This window comes from Grampus griseus (genome assembly GCF_964374135.1).
Source record: "Grampus griseus genome assembly, chromosome: 17".
Lineage (NCBI taxonomy): Eukaryota > Metazoa > Chordata > Mammalia > Artiodactyla > Delphinidae > Grampus > Grampus griseus.
In genome coordinates this window covers 32,984,158-32,999,996 of record NC_139011.1, presented here as the reverse complement: position 1 = coordinate 32,999,996, position 15,839 = coordinate 32,984,158, and the positions used below count along the sequence as shown (strand labels likewise).

Here is a 15,839-nt window from a genome sequence, read left to right as displayed (position 1 = left end):
ATATATAAACAGCTCATGCAGCTCAATATTAAATAAACAAACAACCCAATCCGAAAATGGGCAGAAGACCTAAATAGACATTTCTCCAAAGATGACATACAGGTGGCCAAGAAGCACATGAAAAGCTGCTCAACATGACTAATTATCAGAGAAATGCAAATCAAAACTACAATGAGGTATTACCTCACACCAGTTAGAATGGGAATCATCAGAAAATCTACAAACAACAAATGCTGGAGAGGGTGTGGAGAAAAGGGAACCCTCTTGCACTGTTGGTGGGAATGTAAACTGATACAGCCAGTATGGAGAACAGTATGGAGGTTCCTTAGAAAACTAAAAATAGAATTATCATATGACCCAGCAATCCCACTACTGGTCATATACCCACAGAAAACCATAATTCAAAAAGTTACATTTACCCCAGTGTTCATTGCAACGCTATTTACAATAGCCAGGTAATAGAAGCAACCTAAATGCCCATCAACAGACGAATGGATAAAGAAGTTGTGGTACATATATACAGTGGAATATTACTCAGCCATAAAGAGGAATGAAATTGAGTTATTTGTAGTGAGGTGGATGGATCTAGAGACTGTCATACAAAGTGAAGTAAGTGAAAGAGAAAAACAAATATCGTATATTAACACATATATGTGGAACCTATAAAAATTGTACAGATCAACCAGTTTGCAGGGCAGAAATAGAGACACAGATGTAGAGAACAAACGTATGGACACCAAGGGGGGAAAGTGGCAGGGGTGTGGTGGTGGTGTGATGAATTGGGAGATTGGGATTGACATGTATACACTAATATGTATAAAGTGGATAACTAATAAGAACCTGCTGTATAAAAAAATAAGTAAAATTAAATTCAAAATTTCAAAAAAATCCAGTGAATAAAAAGTGGGATAAAAAAATGTATCATAATTAGAAGGTGATAAATGTTATGAAAAAGTTTAAAAAGTAAGGCAGGTTAATGGGATTGGGATTTGGAGGGTGGCGGTGGAGACAGAGATTGAAGTATTCAGTAGGGTGGCCAGGGTAGGCCTCCTTGAGACCACGTTTCACTTTGAGAAAGTGAGATATGAGGGAAGAATTGAGGAAGCTCTCTACTGACTAGCCGACTAGGTATCTCTAGTGATATCTGGAGGAACAGCATTCCAGGCAGAGGGAGCTGCCAGAGCAATGGTCTTAAGTGAAAACATGCAGGGAAGCCAGCGTGGCTGGATCTGAGTGAGTAGCTGGTGAGGAGTACAGGGAGCAGTGGGTGCCGGATCCTATAGGCCTTGTAAGCAAAACAGGGAGTTGCTGAAGTGTTTCAAGCGTGTTAATGATACGATCTGACGTACATTATTGCTGCTGTGTTGAGACTGATCTGAAGGCGGATAGAATAGAAGCAGGGAGACCAGTTAGGAAGTTTTTCAGTAATTCACACCAGAAATACTGGTTAAATCAGGCTTGTACTGGTGGAGTTGGTGAGAAGTGTTTGGGTTCTGGATATATTCTGAAGGTAGACGCAGCAGAATTTCCTCATGGATTGGATGAATAACTAGAAGGAAAGAATAACCATTAACTGAGACAGAAAATGCCGCTTCTCCTTAAAACCACTGACCTGTATTTTCTATATTTTAAAACACTGTATGATTCTTTTTCTCAATAAGGAAATAAACCCTTAAGATGAAAATTAATTATATGCATGATTGATTTGCAGATAAACAGCATCTCTTTTTAATTTCGATATACACTTCTAGATATGTTTGTTTCATTTTACAGGAAAATATTTCTCTTCTCTGAATAACTGTAGTTGCAGGCCCTAACCAAAAATCTGTTGCCTCTTTGGAGCAAATAGAAATAGGAGGAGAGAATGGAACAAGTGTATGAAACCAATAATTGAAGTTCAGTAGAGGGGCAGTAATATTAAAAGAATATAAATTTTTCAGTGGAAAATAGAACAAAATAACTCTAGGGCCTTTCTCTGATGATTATGGAAGCTTAGATAAACTTATTTATTCTTTTTTTCCCTCTTTTATGTCTTCTATGTTGCTCATTGTACTTCTTTGTATTGATTCCAGTGAATCTTTATTGTAGGATTGTTTCTAAGGCTGCCATAGACTTCGATAGAGCACATTAAAGAAGGGAAATAAAATTACTACAGGTTCAAATTACCTTCTAGTATAGAATGGTTCCTAGTCTTTGTGTCTCTTTTTGACATAGCAATTTTGGGAGGGATAGTGGGGAAAGGGGAGTGGCCCAATGTGTTACTATAAGGGAGCATCATTTGTGCACCATTTTCTAGAGATTTGCATGTACTAGGTCTTCATCTTTCAAATATAAGTTGAAAATATTATCATGAATAAAATAAAATTAATTTAAGCTGGTATCTGATTCACAGAATCTTTTTGTTATTTTGTATTTCTGAAGTGGTCAATGGATACTAAAATTGTAATATTCTCATGAAAACTTTTTAAACCCCAAATTGGACCTTCATAAATTTGAATGCATAAGAAGTACTTATCTAGGGAATAATTGAAAAAAAAAAAAGTCAAAGTAAAGAGTTTGAAAAAGGACAAGATATTGGGTTGGCCAAATAGTTCGTTCGGGGTTTTCCTAAGATGTCATGGAAAACCCGAAGTTTTTGGCCAACTCAATAACTCTCAAAGGGTGGGGAAGAAGAAATTGGAGCCATAGAACAATGTGTAGAGAGTAAAGAGAAAGCAGCAGTGGTGCTAGAAATGATACGAAAGACAGTCTGAGGTGGACAGTCTGAGAGGAGCTAGAAGCAAGGTTAATGGGAGAGAGGAAGGGCAGCAGAGTGTGCATTACCATTGGGAACACATTGCCAAGAGCTCACTGAAGGGGTAAAAGTGAATGGAAGGAAAAGTAAAGAAGACAGTTTGCTATCATAGCATCACCTGTAATATTGTTTCTGAAATCTTCTGGACTTACCAGCTTGGAAGAATCAAAATACTATGTGGATTTTTTTTTTTTCAGTTTGAAATGAACTGTGGGGTCTAAGTGGTTGAATTTTATTATTGGTTAATATTTCTGTAAAAATGAATTAACTTGCATTTCTAATTTTTATTGCATTTCTGTTTGAATAGTCTACAAGTCTGTATTAGGAATCTTAGAGGGTAAAAATGACTTTATCTGTCCCTATTCCCCACACCCTGCCTCCCCCTGCCCGCCCCTTGTGCCCAGTGTCTCCAAGGTCTACATTTTAGGAGAGAATTCTGTAGGTGAACACTGCGTAAGTAGTTGAATGGTGCTACAACATATTCCTAAACCCTCATTTAAACTTGAAATTTGGGAGACCGGAACACAGCACACTACTTCCGCATCTCTCTCTACTCTTCAAGCACTGACTTTTTCTCAGTTTTATATAAGTTTATTTGGAATCACTTAAACATAATTCTCAGAAGTATAACATTAACATCTAGGTAATTGGCTTTTGGTAGAAAGGAATCCATGATGTTATCTTTTTTTCCTATTTTTTAGTTTTTTGAATGACTGAATAGAGGCGTTGAAGTAATAAAGTGAGCAAAGCTTGATTTAAACTCAGTGTCTAACCAAATTCTTAGCTCATGGAACACATTTTCAATTAAATTTTTACAGAAACTGCTACTTCATGTTTCGTTACGCCTTTAGGGGAGCATTCTCTTTTTAGTAAAGATTAGGAAACTTCTTACTGAATAATTGAAAAGAAATGATAGAGTAGACCTGTTAAACAATCACCATCTTTTACTATCACTCTACATTTTATAGTGAAAGCAGTGTGGTAGACATCAATAGCAAACACAACAAATCCTGTTATTTTAGAAATACTGTAATTCATATAGGAGAATGTGGTTTACAATTTTTGAATCTGTCCATTTTAAGTATAGTGCCCAGAAATGCCTTGGATGTAGGATGCATCTGGTGTTCAGTATTGTGAAGCTCTAATCAGCTAAGTACCATAATCCTTCTTACAGGGTACATTCTTACTTGACCTGAGCTATATACAGCCACATAGTAACGGCATTAAGGAATAACCTTTTTCTTAACAGTCCCATCACTAGAGGATTTTATGACTCCATCCGTGAATGAGTTTTGTTTTATGTGTAACTTTTTTGGTAATTGAGTTTTGAAATAAAATGATTGTGAGCAAGTAGAGACTTTCAAATCATCTGATTAAGGATGGCTCCTATGATTTTGCTAGAGCTAGAAGGATTAAATGAAAGCACTGCCCGGCATAGTGCCGATGTATTTTTGTCAACATGATGCTTCATGCTCGACAGATGTGCATTGGCTGAGCGAAAGGTAAAAATATAAAAATGTGTTGAATACTGTGAAATGTAAAAAAAGATTGTTTTTTTTACATGTTTTATGATGAATATAAATTGTTTGATTTGTAAAAATTCCTTTTTGTAGGAATTATAGGAATAGAACCTACATATTTTATGTTTTACAGGATCGTATGCTTCTGTTAAATCCTTGATTTAATGTGTCTCAACAGCTTCAAATTTCAGAATTTGATTGCAATGTTATGTTTAAACTGTATGGCTAGCATTTTGTAATTGAATTAATGAAGTATTTCAATTTATTTAGCAACATCATGCCTTATTAAGCTTTTAAAAAGTTGGAGGTTTTTTCAGATTATTGATTCTTCAAATGTCATTTCTATTCTTTTATATATAAAATGACAATTATTTAATAATCTCTACTAATTAAACAAGAGTAAGAGATTTTCATATAGGTAGTGCTTAATTGTAATAACATAGATTTGAACTTACAGAAATTCGTAATCTTCAAATTCTTCACTCTTCTCTCATTGTCATTATGATTCTTAAAAATTGCATAAGTCTTAAGAGTTAAAAATATATGAATATTAAAACTTAAGTTTCCACGTAACCTTTCACTGTCCTTGTAAATGTTTTCAAATGTTTACTGGATTATATTTTCAGAAACTTGATGATTATTTTATAGTATATATGGTCAGTATTCTAGGTAGTATAATAACACAAACACATAGGATGTTAAAGATTGTAAATATTAAAATAGAAACTAATATTAAAAACATCATGAATTAGTATACAGTATATAAATTGAGACTGCCTTTGGGAAATTGTCAAAAGTGGCTTTAATTGGGAAAGAATCTTTTAATTTGGAGTTTCTCTATCAGTCAATATGATTTTTAGACATGGAATTTTAAAGAGACTAATTGGTAGAGTTTCTTGCTCAACCTATTATGCCTAATCAGACATTTATAATGGAGTGGGTGTGAATATACAGCTAGAATATTTAGAAATAGATTGAATAATTAGTCCATATGACAAAAAACTTATAAGCAGTGAACAAGAAATGCTACTGATTAAAGTAGATTTAGGGGCTTCCCTGGTGGGGCAGTGGTTAAGAATCTGCCTGCCAACGCAGGGGACACAGGTTCGAACCCTGGTTGGGGAAGACCCCACGTGCGGCGAAGCCACTAAGCCCATGCACCACAACTACTAAGTCTGCGCTCTAGAGCCCGCAAGCCACAACTACTGGAGCCTGTGCACCTAGAGCCTGTGCTCTGCAAGAAGAGAAGCCACCGCAATGAGAAGCCCGCTCACTGCAACTAAAGAAAGCTCGCGGACAGCAACAAAGACCCAACACAGCCAAAAGTAAAAATAATAATAATAATAATAGATTTAGGACATTTCTTTATGTGATTTTTCTATAAACTAGTTCCAGTTAAGACCACTATAATATGGTGAAAGAGAAAATAATTGTAGCAACCTAGGTTTTAATAAAGAGAAGTAAGATGAACAGATATTAGGTAAATACAAAGTGAATATAATACTGATATTATTATATATTAGAACTAGCGATTGATGAATAGGAGTGAAAATTAAGGCACTACATAATGTCACAAATACATTTTATTCTAAAAAAGTCATAATTCTGGATTCTGCCTTTTAATTTCTAAGGGTCTTTGAAGGATTAAGTGAAATATAACATCTTAGATGAATTGCTACATTCTTCTGAATTAAAATTTATGGGTTAAATACTGTTAAATGCTTTATGATTGTCCAGAGAAGTGTACAGATTATCACTATATTCTTTTTCATATTAAATGTTTTCCATTTGATAATAATAAATGCTAGAGCCTACTTATAAAGGCCAGTAGGGAAAATAAAGGTTAGCGATATAGTACTTATATTTTCATGGATTTTCTTCAGTTTCTGAAATAATATAGTATCTAAGATATATAGCAATTTTAAGTTTAAGAAAGTATATATGAAATAATTAATGATATGACTGGTAAAAATTGTTTTGATGAGTATTTGAATATTTTAGAATAACTGATAGCAGATTCATCATTGTTTGGTAAGAGTATTCTTAGAATAAAATCTTGCCTTGCTTCTAACATGGCTTTAATAAATATACTATCAAGTACTCTACCTGAAAGCATAGAGTTAAGTAACAGTGACAATAGTCATCCCAATTTCAGAAATTATGTTAAGGAACAGTGACAATAGTCATCCCAATTTCAGAAATCATGACCAGTGTTCTATTTTTACTTAAATCCAGTACAAATCAGCATCTACAGTCTGATTCACATGCTTCAGGCAAATTTTATAATCTCTAGAACAAAGTGATTGCTGGATTTAATATTGGATTCAGTTTTCCTAAGGTATGATCTTTAAAAAGCACTTAAATAGCTTACTAAGGTCTAATTAATAATAGAATTTCTTTTAGAATTGAACTGTATAATGAATATTTTTATTTATCAATACAATGGAATATATATTTCCTGTGTTATAAAGGTTCACTATATTCACTTTTACCCTACTTACTTTCAAAAATTTATGTTAATTCCTCAGGAATGAAGTGTTGCTTTTTTTCTCCCCATTTCTGTCCATACCCAGCATGATGTTAAATGTATTACTAGAAATCCATAATTTACAAAGAGATTTTTTCTAAATGTTTAGTTCTAAAGGGATTGACACTCAAAATAAATTTTTGCCAAAGAAGTCATTTTATAAACAATAGTCTGAAGTTCAACAAAAGCCAAATTAACATACAATAGAGCTAAATTACACTACTAATAAAAGTAGTTTCTTCATTGCACTTGAGGCCCTATTACTGCCATGGGAGTAGTAGGGGAAAGAGAAGATCTAGACTATTTTAGCACATCAGTGGGTTTGAGTACAGAAAAAGAGAGCAAGCCATGAAAAGTAGAGATAATCTAAGGGAGAATTAATCGGTCGGTTCTTTAATTCAGAAGATTGAGCACCTACTATCTGCCATCCTCCTTAGACCCAGGTTGCCTGTTCTCTTGAAACTTAACATTTAAGGAGTATTATAGACATTTCTGGATAGAAATGGGTCAGATTACCTAGGGAAGAAGTGCAGTGAGGAAGAAGGCCATCATTAAGTTGACCGTCCTTCAAAATATCCAATTTTTCCCTGAACATTTTCTGAAATTTTTTACTTCACTTTCTTGTATGGCTTTAAGTTCCACATTTTAGAGATTAATTTGTATTAATAATCTTAGGCATGTAAGTATTTTTGGTAATATTGTAAAACCAGTGTCCATTCATTCTGATTTAGTCTGCTTGTTTTTCTTTTGACTTTCAACTGAAATAAAATATAATGAAGTATTTACCAGATATGGTAAATTACAGTTTACTCATTTGGGAGCATGAAATCTTTTGAAAGGGAGGAGCATGTGAAAAAGGCTTAGTGGACTGCTTTTAGATGGGTTCTAGAGATGAACTACCCTGGAAAATCCTAGATTCAATAAAATAACAATTAAGAATTCAGTAAATTTATATTTTATAAAACAGCTTTGAGTAAAAAAAAATAATAATAAGGGAAAGAAAAGAATAGCAACTTAATGAGAATACCCAAAACTTCTCCAGCAAAGCTGTATGTTTTATATAAATGGGCTACATATCATGTAACTATGCTCTTCAGGTCTTAGTTCAAATGTACTTTTTTAGAAAGAACTTCCTTATTGAAAGTAGCTTCACTCAGTCACTTTTTGTAATTTTACCCTGTTTCAGTTTTCTTCTATAGGACTTATTACTATATGAAATTACCTTAATTTGTTTATATGCTTACTGTCTGTCTTCCCTACTAGAAAGAACTTCTTGAGGGCTGAGACCTTATGTGTCATTTTTCTGTTGCATTTCCAGCAACCAGAATCATACCTGGCCCATAGTAAGCACTAAATAAATATTTGTTGAGTGACTGAATAAATACTGGAGGTACAAAGGTGTGTTAGACATAGCCCTTTCTGGTTCAAAATTTGAAGTCTAGTGGACAGTACAGAACACTAGTTAGGTAATTGTCTGTAGGATGAGTAGTAATATGCTGGGGAAACACAAAAGCACAAAAGTGAGCTCTAGCTGATGAGCTGCTCTTACTGGCCTATTGTAATGAAATAATACTGCTTTCATTTAGCAAATCACATTTTACTTCCTTTTTTATTATGTTTCCAAAATTCATATGCTTATATATAGCTATAAAATTTCCTATTCAGTCCACACTGAATTTTAAGGAAATTAAAATTTATTTTATTAAGCAATCTCTAAATGAAATTAAAAAAATCCTTTTCTTATGTACCATATAAATCTGAGAAACACTAGCCTTACTCTTGAAACAGTATCAATTTGTTTATATTAAATTAGATTTATGAATAACACATTTTTAGAGAAAATATATTTATTAACTTAGATTGAAAAAACTTGTTATATTATTTTAAACATACTGAAATGAATTTGAATTCCTAACATAAATTCTACATCTAATCTAATGGATGTTAGATGGTCAGTTTGAGAAGGAACTAATTTAATTGCTTATTCTTAGAGTTCCCTAGAGAAATTCTCACTTAGTTAGTATATATATTTTTAGTATAGTTAGTACTAAGTAGCTAGTTAATGAGATGTGAGTATATTGAAAATTGGCACTAGTCAGTTAATTACATCTTGATAAGAGCATCCTTATTTTTGGCGATGCTTTAAGCTTTCATTTAGGCATATTAACTTGATGAAGTTGTGGTATCAATATCATAAGATCATAATCTCTAAGAAATGAAAGAAGGTTTTAGAATCATTCAGCTTCTTATAAGGGTCATCTCTTAATCATTCCTGTATTCCTAATCTATATTATAGTGTGCGGCATTTAGTTCTTACCTAATACATATTTGTTAAAATAATATTTGAGTTAATGTGTATAATCTATGTCTCTCACTTTAAAGCACAGACTCTCAAAGATTAAATGGCTTTATAGGTTCAAGTAACTGGTTAATAGCAGAAGTAGGACTAAGAAACCCAGATCCCTTAACTCTAGTGTTCTTTTCATGATACATTGCTACCATACTAGAGTATTTTTTCTTTATTCATATGTATAAAAATAATGACAAAAAGTAAAATGAATTATGCATAACAGACACATAAATAGGATATTGTGTAGGTTAATACTGTATAATTTATTTTGAGTGCTCTGTTTTGATTGTATATTTTAAACTGTAGGAATCTATGGTATTATGTAACAATTGGAACCTAAAAGATTTGTAATTAAGTCCTAAATGTTTTATATGTAAATGTAAAAACAAAAAGCGCATACACTTGCTTAATCATAAAACATTTAAGGGAACAGGCCAGCTCCTTCATTTACTGCAATACTTTTCCCTTTATGGCTCTAGGTTAGAGTCAACCCTAGCAATGCACGTGTGTGAGATTTGAAAGGTAGAAGAGTTATAGAAACCGTAATTGTCAAGCAGAGTTGTTGGCAGGCAGATAGGCAGATGTGAAAGTCTTAGTGGCTCCTAGATGAAACTCCTTTTAATTGACCACCCTAATGCTGTAGGCAGCTGAGGTAATTGGTGGCAAATTCCTCAAGACTTTTCGAATTCACAGCAGTTTCCTAATGACATTTTGAGAACCCTGTCTTTGGTTCTCCAGGCTAAGAACAGCATTATCTTCTCTGACCTTCATTCCTTAGCAGGTTCAACAGTTCTGTAGTTTTGATTTCTAGATTGAGACCCTGACTCCCTGGAAAACCTAGAGTGACTTTTGTTTCTGTTAAGGAACCCTAACTGATGCATTAGCAGACTGCATTCCAGATATGGGGGAAAGGGACTAGGTGATACAAAAGAGGATTGAGAGGAGAATGATGCTGCTGCTGGGTTGGGTCACTCCATGTGTATCCTTTCTCTGCTCTTTCTTTTGGAATCAAGAAAATATTGTCTAAGAAATTCTCAACTGAGCTATCTAATCTTGGTCATCTTTAACTTCATCTGACCCCACTATTTCATTTGTCCTGGCAAAATCTCTGTAACAGTTATTCTAAACCTTTTCTGTCATCTTCAGGATTCCAGTTCCATTGCTTCTTGTGGCTAGTGATTGCCATTATCTGAGTTTGTGCCAGAGAAGAGGACAGCATGAATATTTTGTTGGCAAAGAGTATGATATGTGATTGCAAGTTCTACCAGATTGTACTGGTGTTAGAGGGGCACGTTGAAAACTTAACAAACACTCTCTTCTTCTGGGTCTGTAAGGACATATTAGGAGTCAGCTGTGAAGACAGAGAAGTGTCGTGGAGCTGGCCTTAATTTAATGAAGATGGAATAAAAATAGCAGATCTTTATGACTTCTTTTTTAAATGAACAAATCATTATAGTTGGTATTTATTTAAATTGATTATCTCAAGTTAGAGCAGTAAAGGATTGGAGATATAATGATAAGATGAAGATTTAGATGAACTGATACTAGGAGTGATCTAGGTAGATGTTGAATGAAAAATGATTTTTAAGAGCCAGCCCTTAGTTTCAGTTGAAAGCATTCAACTCTTGAGCTGGATCAGTTTGGCTTCATCACGTTTTCAAGTGACTATGAAATCAAGGTGTCAGGAATGGAGAGAAAGGAAGATGGAATTTTTCTAAGCTTCTGAATAACAATTGGGAGATAGCTTCAGTGTATTGAGCCAAGCAAAGAAATTAGAATAAAAGTTCTTTTGCTGCAGTAGAGTATGATGTTGATTATCTAATTTCAGGACCAATGTATATTCCATATGGGCGTGCCAGGCATTTAAGAAGCATATTAAAAGTACTTTTTAAATTTCCTATTTGAACTGAATAAAATGAATATTAGTAAAACTTTTGTTATGGTCTGATTTTTAAATGAAATTTTAAAAAAAGGAGCAAAAGAAGTATTTGAATTTATCCATCAACCTGCCAGTGAATCAGTAAAATGTGAAATTGCCTAAATTCTTCTCTTTTCCTCATTCTTTTTCTTTGGTTACTTAGGAAACGAAGTCCATCAGTGTCCAGAGATCAGAACAGAAGATACGACCAAAGGGAAGAAAGAGAAGAATATTCACAGTATGCTACTTCGGACAGCGCGATGCCTAGATCTCCATCAGATTATGCTGATAGGAGGTCTCAACGTGAACCTCAGTTTTATGAAGAGTCTGATCATATAAATTATAGGGACTCCAACAGGAGAAGTCATAGACATTCCAAAGAATATATTGTAGATGATGAGGATGCAGAGAGCAGAGATGAATATGAAAGACAAAGGAGAGAGGAGGAATACCAGGCACGCTATCGAAGTGATCCGAATTTGGCCCGTTATCCAGTAAAGCCACAGCCCTATGAAGAACAAATGCGTATCCATGCTGAAGTGTCACGAGCCAGGCATGAGAGAAGGCACAGTGATGTTTCTTTAGCAAATGCTGAACTGGAAGACTCCAGGATTTCTATGCTAAGGATGGAACGACCATCAAGGCAAAGATCTGTATCTGAACGTAGAGCTGCCATGGAAAATCAGCGATCTTATTCAATGGAAAGAACTCGAGAGGCTCAGGGACCAAGTTCTTATCCACAAAGGACCACAAACCATAGTCCTCCTACCCCCCGGAGGAGTCCAATACCCATTGATAGACCAGACATGAGACGTACTGACTCGCTAAGGAAACAACAGCACTTAGATCCTAGCTCTGCTGTAAGGAAAACAAAACGTGAAAAAATGGAAACAATGTTAAGGAACGATTCTCTCAGTTCTGACCAGTCAGAGTCAGTGAGACCTCCACCACCAAAGCCTCATAAATCAAAGAAAGGAGGTAAAATGCGCCAGGTTTCATTGAGCAGTTCAGAGGAGGAATTAGCTTCTACGCCGGAATATACAAGTTGCGATGATGTTGAGATTGAAAGTGAAAGTGTAAGTGAAAAAGGTAAGCACTATATTCTAATCACACATTTTCCTGTAATTCATTAGATAAGGGTTTTCTTTTTAGGTTGTATTTCTGAGTAGACATTTAATTGTTAGACATTTCTACTTTTACTTTTAAGTTCTTTAATGATGCTGGTTATGTGAAGAAAATTTCAAGTTATAAAAAGTGAATATTTTCGGTAATTCATGTAGTAGAAAAGTCTACTGACATTTTTAAGAATTGGTTTTTGCTTTGTTTCTGAAAATGTTCTTGCATCACTTGATGGCATATTTAAAAATACCTATTAGCTGTAGTTGTAAAAATACCATTTTTTGTGTGTTTCCGTTTAAAAGGAGCAATATGTTTACTATAGAACATCTGAAAAATTGCTCAGTGTAAAGAATGAAATACAAGCTATCCACAATCCTTTCCCCCATATATAGCTATTGCTAATATTTTGTTGTATTTTCTTCCCTTTTTCCAATGCATGTGTATTTTACAAATCTACAAAATTGGTATCATACTGTATAATTTTGTATTCTGATTTTTTTCAGTTGATATCATACCATTAACTTTTCTCCAAGCCTTTAGATGTTCTTCAGAAATGTTTTAAATGGCTGCACTGATGTTCTATCATAAGGCTGTACCACAAACTATTCATCTATCTGGGGTCATTGCAGTTGCTTCCAGTGGCTGGTATAAATAATATTATAATGGCTATCTTTATACATAATTTTTTGCCTGTTTTCTGAGTATTTCACAAATATATATTTGTGCTTTGATTCTTTTAAACTTTTAATTCAGATTACCAACCTGCTCTCCAGAAAGATTATAACACTCCATTCTCCTGTCAGATGTGCTTGAGTTTTCAGTCTTGATAAACCACATTTTTGCCATTTGAATAGACCACAAAAAATAGTATCTGTCGGGCTTCCCTGGTGGCACAGTGCTTGAGAGTCCGCCTGCCGATGCAGGGGACACGGGTTCGTGCCCCGGTCTGGGAAGATCCCACATGCCGCAGAGCGGCTGGGCCCGTGAGCCATGGCCACTGAGCCTATGCATCTGGAGCCTGTGCTCCGCAATGGGAGAGGCCACAGCAGTGAGAGGCCTGCGTACCGCAAAAAAAAAAAATAGTGTCTGTCATTTTAATTTGAATTTTATTGTGAAGATGAATGTTTTGTATGTTTATTGGTGTTTGATATATTCTTCTATGAATTGTCTTGTTTATTGCTTTTATTTCTTCTACCCATTGTCCTATTGGGTATTAATTAGTTTTGCTCTTATTGGTTTATAAGATATTTTTGTATGGTTAGAATTTAACCCATTTAACTGTCATCTGTTCCAAATGTATTTCCCATTTTGATGTTTAGCTACTAATTTTCTTTGGTCATTTGGAAATACTGAATTTAGTATAGCTAAGTCTTTGCATATTTGGTGATTTTTTCCCATTCCTTTTAACCCTAGAAACTCTTTATTCATCCCCAAATCAGTTGAATATTTAACTGTATACTTCTCATGTTTTTTTTTTTTTTTAACTTTATAATATTTCTGTAATTTATTTTGGTGAATACCACAATACACCTGATAGATATCTAAGCATATTAAGAAGCTAAACTAACTCAAAATTAATTTGTAAGTGCATAGCCAGAAGGTAGATTTACAAATAGGAATAAAGGAGAGTTTTTTGTTTCTTGATAAATTGCAACATGTAAAATGTTTAAGATAGTAATTCCTTCTAGTTGCAAAAATATTTCCTTGTTAATTATGGATAAAACACTATGTTAAGCATTTGCCTAAAGAAAAAGGATTGAGAGAGAGTCATGGACATATACACACTAACAAACGTAGTAAGGTAGACAGCTAGTGGGAAGCAGCCGCATGGCACAGGGATATTGGCTCGGTGCTTTGTGACAGCCTGGAGGGGTGGGATAGGGAGGGTGGGAGGGAGGGAGATGCAAGAGGGAAGACATATGGGAACATATGTATATGTATAACTGATTCACTTTGTTATAAAGCAGAAACTAACACACCATCGTAAAGCAATTATACCCCAATAAAGATGTTAAAAAAATAAAAAATAAAAAAATAAAAATAAAAAAGAAAAAGGATTGTTTTTAATGGAAAACTTAGTATCCAAGAAACATATCTAGTATATATCAAGGGAAAAATATTTCAGATTTCAGTTTGTGGGATATTTGAGAGGGTGTTTAGCTAGCTGCATGAAAAATTAAAAGCAGAGTTAAATTATAGACTAGTTGTTGAAGTTAGTATGGTAAATAGGAAATGTTAACCTTTAACTTACATTGAAGTCTCTGTTAAATTGAACTAGAATATAGTAGATGATGCCTAGATATTGCTATTTAGAATAGCTTTAAAATTTTAATGATGAAATTGGTTCAATGTATAGAAAAATACAAAGCTTTGTGAAGGACATATTGCTATTAATTGGTAAGAGGCATATCAGAGCAAATACCCTAATGGTGTTACAAATGTTTTACAAACCAATTTTATTTGACTTATAAAAGCATTGAAATAGCATAAAAGTTGGGTCTAAGTCTATTTCAGTATTTTGAGAAGTATACAGTAGATTCATTCATTCTTTATATCATTCAACTAAAAGATATTAAATATCAATAATTATAGTACTAGAGTATGAAACATGAACTATGAAAGCATTTCCTATCACCCTAGAATTGCAGCTTTGTGGAACAGGAGTAAGAACTGTGCTGAAAATTTGACTGCATTTATGCTAGCTGACTCATCCAAGAAAATTGTACGTAGGATGGAATTTTGTTTTTGTTAGCTTGATCTTGGAGCTGTCTGTTTTCCTTTCTAGGATGTATCCATGAGAAGGGCTTCTTGAGGAATTACTTGGGATATGGGGAGATGTGTTTCAAAGCAAAAGGCAGCTCAAATTATTGCCATCCTTAACCCCATTCTCCCTGGTACTGCTTATCTGCCTCTTTTTGTAGGGCTTAGGTTGGTAAAGATCTCTTTCAGGAGCAAATAAAGTCAGCCTGACACAATAAGCATGGAATCCTAGAGTGCAAGAATGTTGTTAACTCTTTCAACAGAGGATCTAATTAAATATAAGTGAAGGTTTCATTTCATAGGGATCTAAGATGCTCCTGATACTTTTGTCCAAGTCTTGAAATATATAATTACCTTAATTCATGGAATGGATTGTTGAAAAAAATAGTAAGATCATGAAAACTGTGAACTTTAATGAATGATCAAGATGATAAGAAAAGTTAGACTGTATGTAAGATGAAGGACATCAAAAAAAGGAAACTAAAAGAGAACAAAAGGATGCTAAAATTCTAGGTTTAGAATAAATGAGTATGAATGGAATACATTTCAGTCTCTTCAAACCAAATGCATTTTAGATATGATTATATATGTAGAACCTAGAAAAATGGTACAGATGAACCGGTTTGCAGGGCAGAAATAGAGACACAGATGTAGAGAACAAACATATGGACACCAAGGGGGGAAAGTGGCGGGGGTGGTGGTGGTAGTGGGATGCATTGGGAGATTGGGATTGACATGTATACACTGATGTGTATAAAATGGATAACTAATAAGAACCTACTGTAAAAAAAATAAATTAAATTAAAAAATTTAAAAAAATAGATATGATTATATTTTACACAGTAGTACAC

The 15,839-nt window shown here is 34.1% G+C and overlaps 1 protein-coding gene across 28 annotated transcripts in view; it reads left to right on the top strand.

Annotated features, from left to right (window-relative positions):
* Nucleotides 1–15,839, top strand: part of RIMS2 (regulating synaptic membrane exocytosis 2) — a gene marked incomplete at its 5' end in the record, with an annotated part of 569,746 nt that overhangs the window by 265,345 nt on the left and 288,562 nt on the right. For all 28 annotated transcript variants that reach the window (XM_082675015.1, XM_082675035.1, XM_082675011.1 and 25 more), the window contains one exon: nucleotides 11,273–12,198. In XM_082675015.1, the coding sequence (XP_082531141.1) occupies nucleotides 11,273–12,198 (926 nt within the window). The remainder of the gene's footprint in view (nucleotides 1–11,272; nucleotides 12,199–15,839) is intronic.